Source organism: Macaca thibetana, chromosome 4 (assembly GCF_024542745.1).
Source record: "Macaca thibetana thibetana isolate TM-01 chromosome 4, ASM2454274v1, whole genome shotgun sequence".
Classification (NCBI taxonomy): domain Eukaryota; kingdom Metazoa; phylum Chordata; class Mammalia; order Primates; family Cercopithecidae; genus Macaca; species Macaca thibetana.
Window position 1 is genome coordinate 30,106,270 of NC_065581.1, and position 20,874 is coordinate 30,127,143.

Genomic DNA, 20,874 nt, shown 5'->3' on the forward strand with positions numbered 1-20,874 from the left:
GGGCTCCTCCCTCTAAATCTAGGCTGCTGTATTTATGAGAAACCTCGGGCCTTTGGCGAGAGCTCCACGGAAAGTGATGAGGAGGAAGAAGAGGGCTGTGGTCATACACACTGTGTACGTGGCCACCGCAAAGGACGGCGTCGTGCAACCCTAGGACCGACCCCCACCACCCCTCCCCAGCCTCCTGACCCTTCCCAGCCCCCACCAGGACCAATGCAGCACTAAATTCCTCTCTCCTCCACCATTCCTGTGTCTGTCTGGCCCTGAATGTATTCATGTGGCTACTTCTCCAGCCCCTTCCTTCCCTCTCTTCTGCCTGATAGAGGAAAGAGGAAGAGGAGGGTGAACAGAGATCCTGGAATTATGACTTGCTGCTATTCCAACCCAGCCTCCTGGGTTCCCCCAGTCCTCATTTTTCCTCCCAATACCCACCCTTCTCTCTCAAGGGATCTAGTCAGCTTGGTCCCAGTCTCTTCCTTTTGTTCTCACTGCCAAACTGCCTGTCCTGGGATCTAGTTATCTTGGCCCTGCACGCTACATGAGTAGCAAACACTTATTGGGTTTTCAACAGTCCCAGCTTTCACTGCCAGGGTCCCAGTCAGATTCCAGGAATTTACAGCCTAGCTTTGCTTGCTAATCCTGGTTTAGAGCTATCCTACTAAAATATTTAATCCTAAATCTTAGTCCTTGACTGTGAGATATGAGGTCTTACAGGAGACCTCAGGGCTCCCAGCCCTTCTCCTCCTGCTAACCCTCCTCACGCCCTGAAGAGGAGTTAGAAAAGAGGTCCTTGTCATTCTCACCTCTTATGGAAAATAGAACAGGAAATAATCATATCCTTTCTTCCCACCCTTCTCCTGTGATTTAGGATTTCTGACAAAGATGGCTGAGATTGGTCACTTAGAGCCAACTATCTCCTCCGCCTTTTGTTTTTCAGCTTCAGAGACAGATCCAGTATAGTCCCAGGGACCTGAGTCTCTAGGATAGGAAGGAAGAGGGAAGGAGCAAAGAGATTGGGGTATATCCCCTGTGCTACACTCTTACCTCTTAATTCCTAGACTTTGATTTCTCTGCCAGCCCAGATGTTCAGTTCTCTTGGCCCTCTCTACCCCTTACTGGGATTTGGTTTTCATTTTCCAGTCCTTTTGCCATACACAGTTGCAGAGATCAGTCAAATCCATACCACCGCTGAGATCTCATTTATTGCCACAGGTGCACAAAATAAATAACCCAAAATCACAAAATGTGTTAAATATGGGCCCATTTATACATATGGGGAAGGGTGTGAGACTATACACAAGGATGAGTTTTGATATCTGAAGTATTCCCAGGTTGAGGAGGAGAGAGGGGAAGTAGCACCATTGGCTCCTTTCTGTGAGTATGTGCAGGGAGAAGTTTCAAGAAGGTTCTTATGGAAAAACGGCTGTGAGCATAGAAAGCAGCCATAGGAGGTTGGGGAACTAGCTTGTCCCTCCCCACCCCGAGATCCCCCAAAAGGGGTACGAAGCTTCCCAGAGGGCCACAGGGCCCAGACCAGAGTCAAGCCTCTTGTTTTAGGAGGAACCTCAGTGGACAGGCAGGGTAGCCCAGTCCTTAGATCTGTGGGGAAGGCCCCGAGCCCTTCTTTGGAGCTAGGAGAGGCAAGAGTGGGAGTCAAGTATTTGACCAGCAGAGCCTCTGTGTAGGAAACATGGTCACTTTACCATTACTGATGGGGAGGGCTTGTTCCCCATTGCAGGCCTAGAGTGGTTTGAATGGGAGAAGTCAGGAAGTACTGTAGCAGCTGTAGGGAAGAGAAGATTCTGAGAGCCAGAAAGCAGGAATGAGTTTGATTTTGAGCAGGGACGCGGAAACGTGGAGACCAGGTGAGATCTCATTTTTTGGGGGGAAATGTGGGTTGGGATTAATACTCCTGCAATGGGTGTGTGAATGTGTTCGCAGAAATGAGTGGGGAATTCCACGCCAAAAAGAAGCAGCTGCAGGGCCAGTGGCCGGGCCAAACTTCTAGTTGGACTCAGCTTTCCGCTGGTACAATGCGGAGCGGAGCACGAGGGTCGCAGGTGCAGAACAGCGGGAAGATGCGCTCCCCCAGGGGGGCGGACGCCTGGAAGGCATAAAGCAAGTCCAGTGAGCGGCCGTCGTAGAAGGCTACGCGGCCCCGCTCCCAGTCCAGGTCCACGCGAATACGCCGCGGCGGGGGCTCGACTCCGCCCAGCAGGGTGGGCTCGGGTGCCGTGAGGGCCCACAGGCGGCCGCCGCGGCCCTCCACGGCCCACACGGCCCCCGCAGGGCACAGCCTCACGCAGCCCTTGCGTTGCACGGATTCCCCGGCCGCGCCCACTGCATAGTGGCTCTCCTCGTCGTCCTCATCCTCCCCAGAAGAGTCTCTGCAGGAGGCAGCGTCCGCAGTCTCCACCTCCCAGCAGTGGCGGCCGGCCCCGAAGCCCTGCGCGCCCAGCACAGCCGGGAGCTGATCGAAGCGCTTGGGGCCGTCAGGGGGCGCGGGCGTCCCTGGTGGGGCCAGTTGAACGCTGCGGCGGTCGGCGGAGATGAGCAGGCGGCGGTGTGCGGTCCCAGGGTCCAGGGTCAGGTCGGCTGGAGAGCGGGAGGCAGGGAGAGGACCTCATGAGAGAGTTTTCTATATCACAGGCAGGGTAGGGTGGAGAATAGTCAACGGAGATCACGTAAAAGACAGAGTGCTAGTGACCCCACAACAGCTCAAAAGGCGGCTGCAGGACCAAAAAGGAGCAAGGCATGTGAAGAGCAGGCCTGGGCAATATCGGACCTTGTACTGATGCACCACTTCTGTAGAACTGGACCTGGGGAAGCATCATACTGGTCCAGGGCAGGGAGCATAGCAGGAAGATCAAAGGAGAGGTTGTCCGGTTTGTGGGGTTGGGGGAGGAAGAGTGAGGCTGATCTGACTTGGAGGGAGGAGTAAGGACTGATACCTCAATCTGCAGCATCTGGGGTGGGGCATGGGAGCTGGGTCAGCCAAATGGGGAATGTTCATCTTTCTCTTTGAGAAAGCCATACTGATACTGGAACCTCAAGTGATGGGAGGGGCACAGGGAGGAATCCAAGGTATCCTGAGAAACCAGCCCACCCACCCACAGGAATGGGGGTGGGTGGACAGGCCTATTTCTGTAGAGGGTGTGGGGCAGAGGAGGAGAGCAGGTGGTGATAGCCAGAGACCAGAAAGAAAGAACCATTGGTCTTATATGTATGAGGTGCTTTGAAGAAAGATTTCTGGATTAGGGGTGCTGGAAGCAATCTGGACTGGGCAAGATGGTGGATGACCAGGAGGGTGGACCATCTTCTCTAGGCAGTTTAAAGAAGGGTAGAGGCACCCTTCTTCTTGGGAGTGAGTGAGGAAAGAAGGGTCAAGGAGATGCTGGGGTCCCCTTCCAGAGAGGAGTGATGAGAGGTGGTAGAAGCAGAGATTTCTGAGAGGCACTTAACCTTCAGGGATCTGTTGTTTGAATGTATGAAAAAGGAAGAGGGAAAATGGCTGGAATATGAGGAATCGAGGATAGACATTGTTATAGGCTGAACTGTGCCCTCCCCCACTCCACACACACACAAAGATAGGTTGAAGTCCTCCAAACCTCCTTTCAAAGAATATGACCTTACTTTGAAACAGGATCTTTACAGAGGTAATCAAGTTAAAATGAAGGTCATTAGGGTGGGCTGTAATCCAGATTGCTGACTTATAAAAAGAGGAAATTTGGACACAGAGACAAATGCATACAAAAGAAAATGTGCAGACCTATCACCCAAAGAACATGTGAGGCTACCAGAGGCTAGGAGACAGGAATGGAACAGATTCTGTCTCATGGCCCTCAGAAGGAACCAACACTGCTGACACCTTCATTTCAGACTTCTACCTCCTGAACTTTGAGATAGATGTCTGTTGTTTAAGCCACTACTTTGTGGTGCTTCATTACAGCAGTACTAGGAAACTAATGCAGACATCAAAAAGGACCTGATCACTTTTTAGGGCTAAAAGGAAGAAAATCTAACACAGACTGTCATTCAATTCCCTTCCCTCCCTTCTTCTTTCCTTACCTGTCAGTCTATGAAGCATGTTTTTGACCACTGGATAATCTTCAGGGAGATCATCCTCTGATTTAGATGACTTAGGTGTTGGGACTTCAAATCTAGACAGATGAGGGGAAGGGTCAGGAAATCAGCCCTCTGCTGCTAATGCCCCCACGCATACCCCATTCACATCTCTGGAGGGAGAAGGGATGAGGCTGTACCCCAGAAAACCTGCCTATTAATGGCAACAAAAGTGTGGGCCCAGTGAGAACGTGATGGCTATGGCAGCTCGTGTGAAAAGGAAGGAACAGAAAAGTGGAACTCACCGTCTCCATGTCTTCCTCATATCCTAGGATGGGCAGAAACAAACATGGATGTGAGCTCTGGGCTTCATTCCCTGGGGCATCCCTCCCTATCTCCCCCCTCCTCAGGTGAGCTCTGTCTGAGTTGGCAGTGTCCCTCCTCACCTTTCAGAGTGATCTCACCTCCTTACCCCCTGTGCTCCTTTTCCTCTCATTCTCCTCCTTCATCTTTCATGATCCCTTCTTCCTCTCACCCCATCACTTTTCCCTCATCCTCCTAGCTCCATCTCCACTGTCCTCCCCCTTTCCACTCCCCAAAGGTTCTCAATTCTCTGTTCCCAGGCTTGTCCATGACTGTTTCTTGTCCCCAGAGCCCTTGCCTTCCTCTGCTGCCTCCTCAGTCCCATTCTGTCTCTTTCAGTGGCCCCATCCTTATCCATCGTTCCCAGTGCATCCCAGAAAACCATCTGTCCCTTCTGCCGTCCATCACACAGACCGAACACACACCCAGAGCCCTCGGGCTAAGAGTTGGTATATAAAAGCCTTACAATAAAGCTGCTTCCCCTCTTGCAATAAAAGCCCAGTGGCGTTTATTGGGCCCTTTGCTTTGTGTCTCTGGACCCTGGCCAGGGAGGCAGCTAGACTTGAATGTGTCCCAAAGGCCCAGCAGATCCATAGAGCACTATGGGAGCCAGGAGAGGGCGCTGGATGCTCCCCTCCAAACACTGGGATCCCGACCCCTCCACTTCACTGTCTAGTGCTGATGTCTGGAGCAGGCCGATATGGTGGAGAGAGGGAGAGAGAAACAATTTGCCTAATTCTGCCAATTACACCCAGACTAATTAGGTCTATGAAGACTTCAAAGGGCAGAAGCAAAACCCAAGACCAGCTTGGCTGCTGGGGAGAAGCCAGTCAGGAGTCCCAGACGCCCGGGGGTCGGGCAAGGTAATGGGTTGGTTGGTGGCCAAGGAGCCCGGGCCCAGGAGAGGCGCGGGGGTAGATGGGTGGTAAGACTGGGATGTGGAGAGGAGCCAGAGGCCCCGGCGGCCGTTCTCCCGCACCTCGCCTCCACCCGTGGCCGCTCCTGCCTGGGGCCTTGGGAGGAGCCGAAATAACAATAACAAACAACACACAGCTTAGCTTGAGCCGGAGTCTGGGACCAACCCCCACGACCCTATGGGGACGTTTGGATTTGCCCCAACCCCTTGCTCCCTTCCTCCATCCTCTTGTCAGTCCCCTTCTCCCTAGTTTTTTCTCCGCCAGCCCAGTCTCCTGCTCCCGCTCCTCTATGCAGGTTCTGCCCTCGCCCACCATCCTCCCAGGCCCCCTACTCACCCTCACCTGGGTCGGCTCCCACTTTCGCCCGCCTCTCCCTCCCCTACGCCAGCTCTCTCCTCCCGGGCGACTGCGGCTGCCCTGCCAAAACTTGTGCAGTTCCCGTGCCCTTCCCGGCGACTCCAGGGCTCTGCGCGTTCTATCCAGTACCCCTTCTCTGCCTCCCCACTCTCTTCTCTCCAGCCCCTCTCACAAGGCTCAGGCATCCGTCCAGCCTCCTCCCCTGTGGACCAAGTGTCAACTCCATCCATCGTCCTTCCGGGCGCCTCTCACCTTGAGGACCCAGGGTCAGCCCTCGCCCCCTCATCCTTTGCTTTTCTCTGCCCACCCCATCCTTTGCCTGAACTTCCACAGGGCCTCCGGCTCCAGACTTGCCATTCTCGGCTTCCCCGGGGAACCCATGAACCTCCGGCTTCCACCAACAACTCCACGACGCGCGCCCAACCTCACCTCTCCGGGCGGGTCCAGGCAGCCCATGGTGGGGATGCGCCCCCCTCGGCGTCTCCCCGCACGGGCCCCAGGCTCAGCCAGCTTCTCTCGCAGCTCACGGCTGATTCGCACCTCCACTGCCAGCCGCACATTAGACCTCAGGCTGCGGCGGGGACACGGCAGGCCGCAGCAGGGGCAGGCGGTGGGGGAAGCCTCGGTGTCGGTCGCCGGCGGGGTCCCCCAGCGGCGGGCCAGACACGCGCGGCAGAAGCTGTGCTCGCACGCCAGAAGCACCGGGTCCTCGAAGGAGCCCCCGCACAGAGGACACGTCGCCAGCTGCTCCAGACGCTCCACCAGCCCCGGGCCCAGCTCGGGCGCATCCATGGAAAGTCGGGATCTGGACGCCGCCCCTTGCGCGACCACCGCGACCGCCTTCGAGCGCGCAGATGGCGGGCCGCCCCTGCTGCTTGCTGTGTAGATGCCCTTCTCTCCGACTCCCGCATTAACTTTTGCAGCTTTCCGCCCCTCTCCTGGGATTGCCTCTGTCTTCAACCAGAGTCTTAGTCTCGGCAAATCTCTCCACGACATCAGGCTTTATAGGGAGGGAGGAGGCTCCCACGGGAGGTAAACACCAGGCCTTGCGTAATGCCTCATCTGGTTCTCCCGCTTCCCGGGTAAGGTTTGGGGGAGCAGGGAGGGGAGAATAGCACACCTGGGTCCCCGAGCCTAGGAGGTGGTCACTAGAGGGCGGTCTGGAGCGGGGTAACCCTGTGTGGGGAGGGTAGCCCTCTGTGAACCCCCGAAGAGCCCCAATTTTACCTTCCCCTCGGCCTGTGGTACGCGCATGGGCCGGGTGCCCAGACTCACTCTTGGCATGTGCGCCCACATTGCCAAGGTGTGATTCATTCCAGGTGGCTGGCACACCTACATCTGGGGGCTGGGGGCCGGAAGTAGAGATCCTGGTTTGTGTGGCTTTGGCAAGCCTCTGAGTGTTGATGTGTGGTTTTCATTCCCGGTGCCTCTCGCCTTTCCATCTTCCTTCCTTACCTATTAAGGGCTTAAGGGCACTCTGAAGTTCTGAAGTAAGGGGTGGGGAACAGGCACCCACACTCCGGCCTCAGGGAGTCGGGGCAGAGCTCTCGCAACTCTACCTCTGACCAGCTCCCAGGGCCTCTCCTTAATTTCTTCGTGAGTCTCTCTTTCTGGTTCTTTCTCTCTGTTTTTCCCTGTGTGTGTTTTTATTTCCAGTTCTCTCTTTCCTTCCTTCTTTGGAATGTACCCGGTATTATCTATTTCAACTCTGGTAGTTCACAGAGGCCCAGAGAGTTGGAATAGCTAAGGTCACATAGCAAGGGAATGACCAGAAGTGGAGCCCTACCCTGGTCTTCTGACTTGTGTTCTTGCTGTGACTCAACCCTGCCTTTTTCAGTTACAGATCCCTGGGACCCCTCCTGCTTCCTGATATTTTTCTGGTGTTCCTTTGTGCCTTCATTCCTCACCTTCATCTCTCTTTCTCCTTACCTGCTCCTCTCCCAACCTCTCTTCTTCCTCCCTGCTCCCTCCTCTTCCTAGCTTCTCTACCCTTCCAATGCCAGGCCTAGCTGACTGGATACTCATGGGGGTGTGCACGTAAGTAAACATCCGACTGTCTACAACTATGATCACTCACACTGTTATATAACATGTGTCTGCATCCATCAATGTCCAGATGCCCAAATTGCAGACAGAAGCATTCACGTAATACAAACATCACAGCTAAATATAATGTGTATGAATAGCCTCATACACATTGAATATCACTGGGATAAATGTTCAGTATTATTTAGGAACAGATGGACATGCTCAAAGAAAACAGGCAAAGAGACAGATACTCTATCATTAGTTTTATTATTAAAAGAACAAGAGTATAACAGCATGAAGTCTTTATGGAGCAGCAGGACTTTATTAGGCACCCCCTCCAGGCACCCTTCTTCCCCCTCCCCCATACTTATCAGGGAGACACTCAAATATGACACCCTGATAAACCTACACAAACAAACACACGTACATTCATCTTGGAACAACCCTCCCAGCTCAGTGCTCATAAAACACACAGAAATCCAAGCATAAGACTACAGTTGTGACTGCAATCTATTTTGTAAAAGATGCACTTCTATGCTATGATAGGTAGCATAGAGAGATGATCGCCTGACATTGCTGGCTTTGGAGACTGAGGCAGGAAGTCACAAGCTAAGGAAGTGAGTGACCTCTGGAAGCTGCAAAAGACGAGGGAATGGATTCTCTAGCAGACCGTTCAGAAGGAACCAAGCATTGCGGACACCTTGATTTTTGCCTGGTAAGATTCATTTCAGACTCTAAACTACAGAATAATAAAGTAACAAATGTGTATTGTTTCAAGCCCCTAAGTTTGTGGTAATTTTTTACAGTATCAATAGGAAACTAATACACAAGATTGCCTTTTCTCCTCCAGTCTCTGGCTCTCTGAGTCTATTTGCACTTCTGTGTTGTTGCACCTTCCAATTTGTCATATTTTCTGGATGTCTCTGCCTCTCTTGACCTTAGTCTCATGTTATCTCTTTTCCTTCATTGTCCTGGTTTATTCCCAACTCCAAGGCCTCTCAGGATCTTTTTGCATCTGGGCTTGAAGTACTGAGGAATATCTCTGAGACTCCTCAAGAACCTCAATTGTCATCAATCCAAGTGCCTAGCCATGGCCCTCATGGGCTTGTCAGTGGTTAACAGCTTCAGTTGCACATTAGAATTATCTGGGAAACTTTAAAACTCCTGATGCCCAGTGACACCTCAGACCAATTAAACGGCCACTCTGGAGATGTGGTCCCAGGTATCAGTACTTTTAAAAGCTTTCCAGATGGTTCCAGTGTTTAGCTAACAGGGGAACCATGGTCTTGAACGGTGGATGTTCATGTGAACCTGTCACTCCATTTTGCTCCTTGTGCCCTGGCTGCAGTGCTTTCTATTTGTTGTTCCCTGAGCGTGCCACTGCTGCTGCAGCTGTACTGCCTTTGCACTCGCTCTTCCCTCTACTTGGGCCCCTGCTCCTCCAGAGCCTCACATGGCTTTCTCCATTTTCTCACTCATGTCTCAACCCAAACGTAACATTCAGAGAGGACTTCTTTTACCATCTATATCTCAAGTGGTCTATCTCAAAGACATTCACTACATATTTACCCATATTTATTATCTCCATGGTATTTATTACTGTCTGCAATGATCTATTTATAAACTTTTGATCTGTCTCTGTCCAATAGAAGGTAAGTGAACAGGGACCTAAACTTTATGTTCACTGCTGCTTTCCCTGCACCTAGAATAGCACCTGGCACACAGTGAGTCTTAGGCCCAGCTGTTGAATTGCTCATTTACAATCTGAGAGGGTCATTTGATTGACTCTACTTAGACCTTCTTATCCTTCTCAACCAATAGTCATGCCTCACTGGCAGATTCCAGGCACGGTGCTGGGAAACACTCATGTGATATAAGACATATGGTGCTCAGTCTGGCTAGGAAGCTCATGACTAGTTGTCATTTACCTTCCATAACCAGATGGTGAGGATTCCTGCTAACAAAGCATCAGCTCAGCCTTTACGTCCTGGTTACAATGAGTTCATACCTAATGGTTCCAGGACGCCAGTAAGGGAAAAGGCATTTGGAGACAGACCCTGCCTGGAAACAACTCACTTCTTAAGACCTTCTCCCTCCCTTTCCAGAATCCCTAACCACTCTACACTTGATCCTCTAACCACCCCCGAGTTCATTCTATTTCCAGAGAGCCGGAAGGGTGGATGTGATTTTATGTGTGTCGGCTTTGCTTGGCTTGTTCCAGTTGACCATGACGGGATCCTGTCTCTCTGCTAGGATCCACCTCTTCCTTCCTTAACATAGGTGCCTCCCAAATAACTGTTCCCACCCCTTTCCACCTCCTTCCAGGACTCCTACTTGTGGTGTTGTGGAGTGTGACAGCTCGATACCCATGCATGGCACTAGGGAATGTTAGAGGTGGGACAGGCCTTCATCCATCCCTTCTTTTCCTTCTCTTCATTTTTTTCCTTCTATCCTTTTATTTATCCTTCAGTTTCTCTCCTCCAAATTAGCAACATCCTCATGCTTTTAAAAGCCCCACAAGTCTTTAGAAGCTTTCAAGAGGAAGAGATAAGTATGAGGAGGAGTTTGGGAGACTGATCACAGGACAGTCATGGTTCCTGCCCTTAGGAAGTGTAATAAGCCAGGTAAAGTGTATCCATCATCAACAAAATTTAGCATTATTGAATTGGGGTGTGTAATAAGGCAGATGAAGTGTATCTATCATCAACCTAAATCTGTCATTACCAAATTTAAAGGGGCAGTGAGGGGGGAAGAGTGAGTGAGGTTTCTGTTGACAGCTTGAAGGACAATTGGGAATCATTTCAGGAAGTCTTCCAGGAGGAGGTGACCTGTAAAAGAAAGGAAGGTTGTGTTGAGTGGAAGAGAAGTGAAAAGGCCTGAACAAAGAATGTGAAGCATCTCTGGGGAGAAAACTGGATTGGGAAAAGAAGGCCTAGGAGGTAAGAAATCCAAATGAAAGAGACCATATTTCTTTCTCAATTCCCACTCACTGTGCCCTTCCCAAAGATTTTCTTCAATCTCGATTGTTTCTATAATGACTCATTTTTGGCCGGGCGCGGTGGCTCAAGCCTGTAATCCCAGCACTTTGGGAGGCCGAGATGGGCGGATCACGAGGTCAGGAGATCGAGAGACGATCCCGGCTAACACGGTGAAACCCCGCCTGTAGTCCCAGCTACTCGGGAGGCTGAGGCAGGAGAATGGCGTAAACCCGGGAGGCGGAGCTTGCAGTGAGCTGAGATCCGGCCACTGCACTCCAGCCTGGGTGACAGAGCAAGACTCCGTCTCAAAAAAAAAAAAAAAAAAAAAAAAAAAAGACTCATTTTTTTAAGGACTTGGACGTTTACACTATGCTTTAACATAACTGGAAATTCTATTAGACCAGAGCAGTTTTCCTATGCAACTACTCCAAGGACTCTGAGTAAAACTTGCCCTGATGTGGGAGGCAGTTTTAGGAGGAGTGGCTTGAGGCAGGGATAGAGGAAGAAGATCCAGCCAGATTAATCCAATCAATCTTGATACTCAAATACATGACTATGTTATAGAAATATCACCTTCATAGTCCATTCTCTCATTTAACCCTAGAACAGCTGTAAGGCCAAGTCCAGCCACGTTACAGTGAGGCCTCTGGGATTCTGGCATGGTAAGGGATTTGACTAGGCTCAAACAGCCGGCAAGAGGCAGAGCTAGGACTGAAATTCAAACCTGCTGGCTCCAAAGTCTGTATTGTTTTCCTTAAATATTAATTTCTTTATTTTGAGACGTTACTTTCTCTTTTCTGTCCCTCCTGGAAGCCTCCTTCCTTTCTCTGCCTTTAAATTTCTGCTTAGGGCTAACGGTTTCTCTGAAATGTTGCCCATCATTCAGATTCATCCTAGGTGCTCACTTATTCTCTTTCCTTCTAACAACACACTTGTCTATGTCACTAATATTTCTATCCATCATTTAAATTCTCCCTTAAACGTTCACTATTTGTCTTCTCAATTTTTTCAAGGCCTTCTTGTTCACCAAGCCCTTAGCACCTTTCAGTTTGTTTGTTTGTTTGTTTGAGACAGAGTCTCGCTCTGTCACCAGGCTGCAGTGCAGTGGCATGATCTCAGCTCACTGCAGCCTCTGCCTCCCAGGTTCAAGCGATTCTCCTGCCTCAGCCTCCCAAGTAGCTGGGACTACAGGCACGTGCCATCACACCCAGCTAATTTTTGTATTTTTAGTAGAGATGGGGTTTTGTCATGTTTGCCAGGCTGGTCTCAGACTCCTGACCTCAGGTGATCTGCCTGCCTCAGCCTCCCAAAATGCTGGGATTTCAGGTGTGAGCCACTGCATCTGGCCAGCAGTCTCCTTTTAAGAGCTGTGCATTCACTTGTCCATTCATTTAACCATTCAACAACTATTTACTAAGCACCTACTATGTACCATGCATTGTTCTAGGAGTTAGGAACAGTGGAGAACAAGCCAGTCATAGTCCCTTGTCCTCTGGTAATTTAGATTCCACTGAAAAAGGCCAACAATAAGCAAGTAAATAAATAAATTAACAAGATAATTATAGATTGTGATCAGTGCTTTGAAGAATACAAAGTTGGTAATATAAGAGGAATTAACTGGAGGAGGTGTGCACTACTTTTAATAGGATGTTAGAAAAAGCTCCTCTGAGAAGGTGATGAGAGGGAGCCGCAGTGAGGAGAGTTGGGGGAGAGCAACAACAGCAGATGCAAAGGCCCTGAAGTGCGAAAGATCTTGAATGTACTAAGTGTAATACAATGGTTTGATGTGAGATTGGAGAGGTACTAAGAGCCAAGCTGTGTAGGACCTTAGGGACCAGGATAAGGAGTTGATCTTTGTTCTGAGAGCAATGAAATGACACTGAGGAGCTGTAAGTGTGATATTTACATGGTCTAATCGATTGATTGATTGACTGATTGATTGATTGTAGAGGTGGATTCTGGCTGCGTTGCCCAGGCTGGTCTCAAGCTCTTGGCTTCAATCAATCCCCCACCTTGGCCTCAGCTCCCAAACAGCTGAGATAATAGGCATAAGCTACCACACTCAGCATGATTTACGTATTTTGAAGCTCATTTTGTCCTAGTAGTCTTTTCTCTCAGTTTTCTTTTCTAATTCCCATCCCCCTTCACATTATTTACATTCAAGATGATAATCTCATTTCCATGTCCACTTCCCCATCAGGGAGAATAGGTCTTCCAAACAAGTTATTTATTATCCCGTATAAGGATCGCTAGTAAGTGCACCAAATGCAGCTAATTTTTTTCTGGCTCCCACCTCTATTAAATACATCAAAGAATCATAGATTTGTAGAATGTTAGAGTTGAAGGGAACATTAACAATGTGTCGTCTAGCCCTTACAATATGAATAAGAAAATTGATGCCCAGAGAGATGACCTAGCTGGTGCGTAAGTAGGGAAAACTTTCTGATCCTCATCCCTCAAGAATGCAGGAGCACGTTCCTTCCTGTCTTTTAGGCACCTATTTCAATTAAGAAAAAAATATTGGCTGGGCGCAGTGGCTCACGCCTGTAATCCCAGCACTCTGGGAGGCTGAGGCAGGCAGATCACGAGGTCAAGAGATCGAGCCCATCCTGGCCAACGTGGTGAAATCCCATCTCTTCTAAAAATACAAAAGTTAGCTGGGCATGGTGGCACATGCCTGTAGTCTCAGCTACTCAGGAGGCTGAGGCAGGAGAATTGCTTGAACCCAGGAGGTAGAGGTTGCAGTGAGCCAAGATCGTACCACTGCACTCCTACCTGGCGACAGAGCAAGACTCCATCTCATTTAAAAAAAAAAAAAAAAAAGTCAGGATGTCCTAACTGGATTCTTGGCTTCAAGGTCAATCACCATAGGTCGGTAGTGCTGCAGCTACTGCTAGCATAGCGTCCACTGGCCCAGCTGCCCTACAGCCATGGACATTTCATGTTTATTGGGGCTCATCCATGCTCTTCTATAGGAAAATAGGCTCTACCTCATTTCTGCATTTCAAATCTCATACAAATACATTTAGTTGGAAGGACTTAATTCATGTCCAGAATCCTAGCTCCAAAGACTCTGAGAAATAGTTTTTTACTTTTCAATCTCTTCAATAGAAAGGAAGTGAGGTCAATCCACACATGTAGGGTTGGCAGATAAAATGCAGAACATCCAGTTAAATTTGAATTTCAGATAAACAATGATTTTTTAGTATAAATATCTCCCAAATACTGTATGGGGCATACTTACACAAAATAATTGTTTATTATTTATCTGAAATTCAGATTTAAATGGACATCCTGTACTTTTATTTGATAAATCTGACATTTTAACAAATATCGAGCACAGAGACTGAGAGCAGAAGTCCTTAATTTAGGTGGGGGACATTGAGGAAGGCCCATCTTCCGAGGTGATATTTAGGGGGAGACCTGAGAGATGAATAAGAGATCGTCATGCACAGAGAGGAGAGAAGGGCATTCCAGGAACTGGTAACAGCTTTGCAACAACCTAGAGGCAAGAACAATTTGGGCTAATTTAAGCAAAGTTGACACATGATGAGTTGGGACTAAAGATGGCACAAGATAATAATGAAGACTTAGGCAGAGACTAGAGCAAGCGAGATCTTAAGTTTTAGTAGTGGAATAAACAGGAACGGAATGAGGGAGACCCAGGGTCACTACCTGCTAATGGCATTCCCAGAGTTGTATATGGCAGTCATCCCAAAGAGAGAAAACTATGCCAGTAATTTAGGTGAGAAAGGATGATGGCTTGAGATAGTGGGATCCAGTGGAGCTGAAAATGAGCAGGCCAATTTGAACTGTATTTTGTAGACAGAATTGACAAAAACATTGAAGTGGCCTTTGGGCAATGAGGGAGGGGAAAATCAAGGATGAATTTCTAATTTCTGGAATGGTTGACTGTGTAATTGCAAAGCTGTTACAGATCTTAATGAGCTTTGGATATTGAGATGGGATCACAAGAGAGGGGGTAAGGACAAAGTGATGCGATATTTTGTTTCAGTTGGACAACAGTCCACAATAACTGCTTCTCCTCTCTGCAGAATATTCCCTAACATGCACTGAGACCTGTTTGCTCTGTCCTTCTCTCCTTCCTCCCTGCCTTCCCCTTCATTATTTTCTCCTTTTTATTCTCTGTCCTTTCTTTCTGCTCTATAGTCATCCTATTTCCTCGACAGATTCAAAGTCTCAGCCAGTGAGATAGATGGAGTGTAGGCAGCTAGAAATGGAAAGGATTCCTGTGCTTCTGTGATTCACAGTCTCCCAGTGGGCCTTTAAACCATTTAACCTCTGTTGTCCAGACCCCAGGAAGAGGTGAGGCTGGAAGAGGTAAAAGAACTTGGACTGGAGCAGCAGGGGAGGCCCTGGAGGAAGGAGCAGGCATCATCCCCCAGCAAATGGGCAATCCATTAGTCCAAACTCCTCATTTTAAAATTGAAAAAACTAAAGTCTTTGCCAATTTTGACTAAACCAGATAAGAAATTATACAGTATGAAGGAATATTGACACCACTTAGAAATAGTAGGGTGTCAAGATGTGACTTGACTCTTGTTAGTTTGGTGACTACAAAGTGAAAACAATTATACTTATATCAAAAAAATTGTTTTAGGGATGATAAAAGTAATTTATATTTATTCATCCAAAAATACTTATTAAGGACCTACTATGTGCCAGATACAGTGTTGAAAGATGGGGACTCAGTGGAGATCAACACAAACAGGAACCTGCCCTCATGGGAATTAAACTCTAGTGGGGAAAACAGCTCATTAACAAATAAATAAGTGGAATCTATGGTAGGTACCATGAAGCAACATAAAGCTGGGAAGAAAGATACAAATACTAGCATAGTTTTCTCTCTTTGGGATGACTGCCTTATACAACTCCGGGGAATGCCGTTAGCAAGTAGTGGCCCTGGATCTTCCCCCATTGCACTCTTGCCTATTCCACTACTAAAACTTAAGTTTTTGCTTGCTCTAGTCTCTAAGTCTTCATTATGATCTTGCGCTATCTTTACTCCCAACTCATCATGTGTCAACTTGGCTTAAATTAGCCCAAATTGTTCTTGCCTCTAGGTTGATGCAAAGCAAAGCTGTTAGTGTGCCTGGAATGCCTTTCTCTCCTCTCTGAGCATGAAGATATCTTATTCATCTCTCAGGTCCCTCCTTAAATACCACCTAGGGAGATGGGCCTTCCTCAACGCTGGATGGAGTGCTGGATGGAGTAGACAGAGTTACAATCTCAATAGATTCTATTTGAGCAAAGATTTGAAGGTGGTAAGAGAAGTCGTCAAGTGCTTATCTGAAGGAAGGATCATCCAGATGAAAGGAAAGGCAGAGGCAGAGGCAAAGGCTGTGGTGCTGAAACTGCTCATGTGTTTGGGATTTAACATGAGGCCATGTGGCTGGGCCGGAGGGAGCAGCAGGTGTGGAGTAGGAAGTCAGATAGGCGACTGACCGACTGTGCAGGGCCTTGTCATTGTCAGGACTTTCTTCGGTACTGGGTGAGGTGAGCCTGGCAGGGATTGGAGGTGGTGGGGAGGGACTGCTTTCCTGATGTGAGTTTCTGCATTGGTTGTGGATTGTGAGAGCAAAGGAGGAGGCAGGAAGCTCTAACGAGTTTGGCCCCAGCATGGGGAGGATGGAGCTGCCAGTGATTGCAGTGGGAAGAACTGTGAGGAGCTGGCCTGGGCAGGAGGACCAGGGTGGCATGTTGGACATGTGAAGCCAGGAGGCCTGTGGGCCATCCAACAGCGCTGTGAACTATGCAGCCCAATGTAAGCATATCTGAAATTAGGAGTGGTGGAGAAATAAAAAGAACAAGGATAGTTCATATTAACACAGTAATAATTTTGTAATTTTATAATTTTCAAAACATTAAAGATTTTACTACTTAACTACTCCAGGAGCTTGTGTCACATTCCAGTCACAGGGAGAAAACTGGGGGCCATGCAGGGTAAAGGTCAAAGCCTGCATGCTGGGACTCAAGTGCTTCTTCCCCAGCAGTGTTAGAGCACCGACTCTCAGGAACACAGAGATTTGAAGAGAGTGTCTGGGTCGTGGACTGTGAGTCAGAGAAACCAAGCCAGGGGCATGCAAGGCAGCACAAGGCAGAGCAGGGGAACCCAGCAAGGGAGGCGGCAACACAGAGTGACCTAGAAAAGCCTGATGAACTGAGAGCCAGCCCACAGCAGTCCCCATGTGCCTCTGCGTCTTGGTCCACATGACAGACTCTCCCTCCCTTCCTTCCTTCCTCTCCTCTGGTGACCAGTAGCCAAAACATCACCGGCACGCTGCTGGCATCCAGCCTGCCAATTAGTTCAGGGGCCACTCCCTCTGACTGCCTCCTGAGCCTCAGATGTTACCTCCCCCGTCTCCCAAACACACCCCTCCAGCTCTGTCCTGCCTGCCCTGAATCTCTGGAAGGAAAACTGGCCCAGGGACCTGCCTCGGACTCTCTGGCTCCCCTCATCCAGCCCCTCCCTCCGCAGAGGACGGTATCTTCGCACACTTTTATCTGCCATTTCTGGGCACCTTTGCGAGCGTCCTTGAAACTAGCACTTGGTAGAGTTATCCATGCCCATGTGAGGCTCCCCTGTCCCCTGGGTGGCATATGTGGCAGGAGAAGCAGGGAGGAGCTTCAAGGAAGCAGAGGAAGGGAACCTATAATAGCTCTTGGGATGGCTTCCAGGAAGCCATGAAGATAGAGCCATGCTGAAAGGAGAAAGGCAAAGGCTACAGAGAAGTGAACACTGAAGAGAAATTAGGCAAGAATAAGGCCTACAAAGTTAGAGGAAGGGAATGGGAGGGCAAAACAACAGCACCAGAAAGGAATGAGGAGGCCGGGCATGGTGGCTCATGCCTGTAATCACAGCACTTTGGGAGGCTAAGGCGGGCGAATCACCTGAGGTCAAGAGTTCGAGACCAGCCTGACCAACATGGAGAAACCCCGTCTCTACTAAAAATACAAAATTAGCCGGGCATGGTGGTGCATGTCTGTAATTCCAGCTACTCGGTGAGGCTGAGGCAGGAGAATTGCTTGAACCCGGGAGGCGGAGGTTGTGGTGAGCCAGCACGCCATTGCACTCCAGCCTGGGCAACAAGAGCAAAACTCCATCTCAAAAAAAAGAAAAAGAAAAAGAAAGGAATGAGGATCAGGAGTCGGGGGGAGAGACATGATCTTACAGAAGGGGCTGGACCTGGGGAGAAGATTTTGTCAGAACTATGGAAAGTTTGATATGAGATTGAAGGAGGAATGATAGTAATACTTTTTACGTTTTTGGAACATCTTCATATATTTTATTTCATCATTCATTCATCATAGATATCATTACCCCCATTTTACAGATCAAGAAACTGAGGCTCAGAGAGGTGATGTGAGTTGCCCGAGATCACACAGCTAGTAAGAATGTACATTCTCCTCTATACCACAGAGCACCTGCTTCTGTATGTGGCATATTAAATAGAAAAATGAGATTAGACATTTAGAAGTTGAGAATTCTCATCCAACTAACACTTATGGGGCACTTTTTTTGTGCCAGGCAATATGCTAGGCACTGAAGATACTAAGACACCCTGTTTTCAAAAGACTGACCTTCTGGTTAAGGAGTGATATGAATGGTGCAAACCAGATAGGGGGTGGGGCTGCCCATAGGCTGAGGGCTCCTCTGGGAGAGGACAGCTTAGAGAAGTTTTCACAGGGGATGTCTGGGAAGAAGGGAACTACTTCCCCAGTGGATGGTGGAAGGGGATAGCAGAGGGCATTTCAGGGAAAAGCAAGCAAGCAGTGTGTGGGAGAGCTCCAAGGAGTTGAGATCCACAAAAGAGGGATGTGTAGGGAGCTGGGTGGAAAAGCTACAGAAATAATGGGAAGAACAGTGATATTAATTAAATTCATTATCTGTTTAAAACCATTGCATAGGGCAAGGCATAGTGGCTCATGCCTATAATCCCAGCACTTTGGGAGGCTGAGGCAGGAGGATCACTTAGCCCATGAGTGAGAGACCAGCCTGGGCAACATAGCAAGACTTGTCTCAATGAAAAAAATACTAAGTATTTTTAAAAGGCACAATACATAGCTGTAATAAGAGTTGAGGAGGAATCTTACAACTATAGTGTTACAGGAGACAAAGGGTGTTTCTCCATTATGTTGCGGTGATGGGAACTTAAATCTTAAATGAGATAAGGATATATTTGAGTCTTCCTATATGCCAGATGGCATGCAAAATGGTTTTATATACATTATGTAATTGAATTCATGTAACAGTTAAAAATAGTGAAGATGACCTATTTGGGTTGACATGAGAAGATCTATAAGATCATGGTTAAAAGAAAAAGTGCAGAACATTATGTGCTATAAATTGTGATCCATAGTAAAGAAACACATACAGGGGAAGGGTTTTGGTTAGAGGGAGTACAGAGCCAGGGCAGCCAAGAGAAGGAGGCGTGTCTGAGCCTGGCACAGGCTGCGTGCCTGGGGTTGCTGCTGAGAGGGATATGAAGCTTGTCATACTGAGGGCATAACTCAATCCTATTACATTAGGCAAGTCTCAGAGAGTTTTCAAGTGGAAATGAAACACACTCTGATGACACAGGTTGTAGAGATTGTTCTGTCTGCAGGTGAAGAATAGATTGGAGACAGGAGGAGAGCAGTCAGGTAGGAGAGACCTGAGGGGGTGGACAAGGCTGGCCCCTGGAAATGGAGTCGAGGAGAGGAAGCAAGGGTGAGAAATTGGGCTGAGGAAGTGAGTGGGTGACAGATCTTCACATGGCTGGTTGGGGGGGAAAAAAGGAACACAGAATACAATTAGATTATTTTCAGGATTTTAATCGCAGTTATACATGCAAATAAAAAGTCAAACAAGTAGATGAGTTAATTTTTTTAAACGGCAGCCCTCACCCCCACCTCCACTACTTTCAACTCTTTTAGCTGTTTTGGCATTCACCTTCACATCTGTAAATACGAGGATTATATTATTACTATTTACTCTTCTAATTTTAGGCGTTATCTATTATTGATTTTCTGTTATGAAAGATATAACTTTTTCTTATTACCACAACCTCACTTGGTCCCACAAACACACATCCTCACTATTTCCACTGTCCCTGGTTTATAGCTATTTCAAAAATACATACATACATACACACACATACACAAACACACACACACACACACACACACACATTTCTATGTGTATAAAACACAGATGTGTAAATACACAGAAACATGTCCTGAAGGATCAAATCAAAGTAGGATTCAGGAAGATCATAGCTAAAGAAGACTTTCGGCTGGCGCGGTGGCTTATGCCTGTAATCCCAGCATTTTGGGAGGCCAAGGTGGGCGGATCACCCGAGGTCAAGAGTTCAAGACCAGCCAGACCAACATGGCGGAACTCCGTCCCTACTAAAAGTACAAAAAATTGGCCGGATGTGATGGTGGGCACCTGTAATCCCAGCTAGTTAAGAAGCTGAGGCAGGAGAAGCCCTTGAACCCAGGAGGCTGAGGTTGCAGTGAGCTGAGATGTGCCACTGCACTCCAGCCTGGGTAACAGAGCAAGACTTCATCTAAAAAAAAATGTTTTTTCTTTTTTTTAAAAAAAGAAGATTTGAACCAAAAGGAAGAGAAGCACAAGACAAGAGGCCATGAAAAAGCAAGCCACGCATTGTGTGAGTATGTGTGTGGAGGGCAGGGATGAGGAACATTTCAGAACAGAATCAATTCAGCTTTGTGCAGAAAGGAATAATGAAGGCAAGAGGCAGCAACTTCAGGGCTGTCTGATTTGAAGGAAATCTTAAAGGCTTTATCAGGAAAGGGGAATCACTAACAGTCAGACAGAAGCACCAGACTGAATGAAAAAAGATCGCAGCCCCATATCCTTAGAGGGTGTCCTCAGAGACCTCAGGTGCCCAAGCATCTGCCATGCTGTTGATTTATTCTGCAGTGAGTCACTGGATCCCTGAAACTAGGGGCAAGGGTGAGATCATCACCCCAGAAGGCAGGGAGCAGAGACAACAAGGCCCTTGGGGTCCAGGGAGCTGAACCCGTCTGGTCAGAGGCCACTGTCACAAAACCAACAAAGAATTCATATCTAATAGGTTTTCCTCAGGGTTCAAATGAGTAGGTTTGGGAGTCACCGGGAGTCTGTGATACCAGGCAGGATG

The 20,874-nt window shown here is 48.4% G+C and overlaps 2 protein-coding genes across 3 annotated transcripts in view; one reads left to right on the forward strand and one right to left on the reverse strand.

The window, feature by feature from the left end:
• Window positions 1–1,244, forward strand: part of PPP1R11 (protein phosphatase 1 regulatory inhibitor subunit 11) — a 179,142-nt gene extending 177,898 nt beyond the window's left edge. For both annotated transcript variants that reach the window (XM_050788546.1, XM_050788547.1), the window contains one exon: window positions 23–1,244. In XM_050788546.1, the coding sequence (XP_050644503.1) occupies window positions 23–225 (203 nt within the window). In that variant the 3' untranslated portion in view covers window positions 226–1,244. The remainder of the gene's footprint in view (window positions 1–22) is intronic.
• On the reverse strand, window positions 1,177–6,896 carry RNF39 (ring finger protein 39). The gene is made up of 4 exons (XM_050788438.1): window positions 6,129–6,896; window positions 4,368–4,390; window positions 4,069–4,160; window positions 1,177–2,595 (listed from the first exon to the last, which is right to left on the reverse strand). Exons 1-4 carry the CDS (start codon window positions 6,693–6,695, stop codon window positions 2,015–2,017), a joined length of 1,263 nt encoding a protein of 420 aa, XP_050644395.1. The 5' UTR covers window positions 6,696–6,896; the 3' UTR covers window positions 1,177–2,014.
• Window positions 6,897–20,874: the final 13,978 nt, after the last annotated feature.

Bases quoted from the DNA above. Each gene is read 5' to 3' on its own strand.
- RNF39 (XM_050788438.1), bottom strand. From the start codon at position 6,695: ATGTCGTGGAGAGATTTGCCGAGACTAAGACTCTGGTTGAAGACAGAG. The intron at 4,391-6,128 runs GTGAGGTTGGGC...TGCCCATCCTAG, and splicing joins GCCTGGACCCGCCCGGAGAG to GATATGAGGAAGACATGGAG. The intron at 2,596-4,068 runs GTAAGGAAAGAA...CCCGCTCTCCAG, and splicing joins CATGCTTCATAGACTGACAG to CCGACCTGACCCTGGACCCT.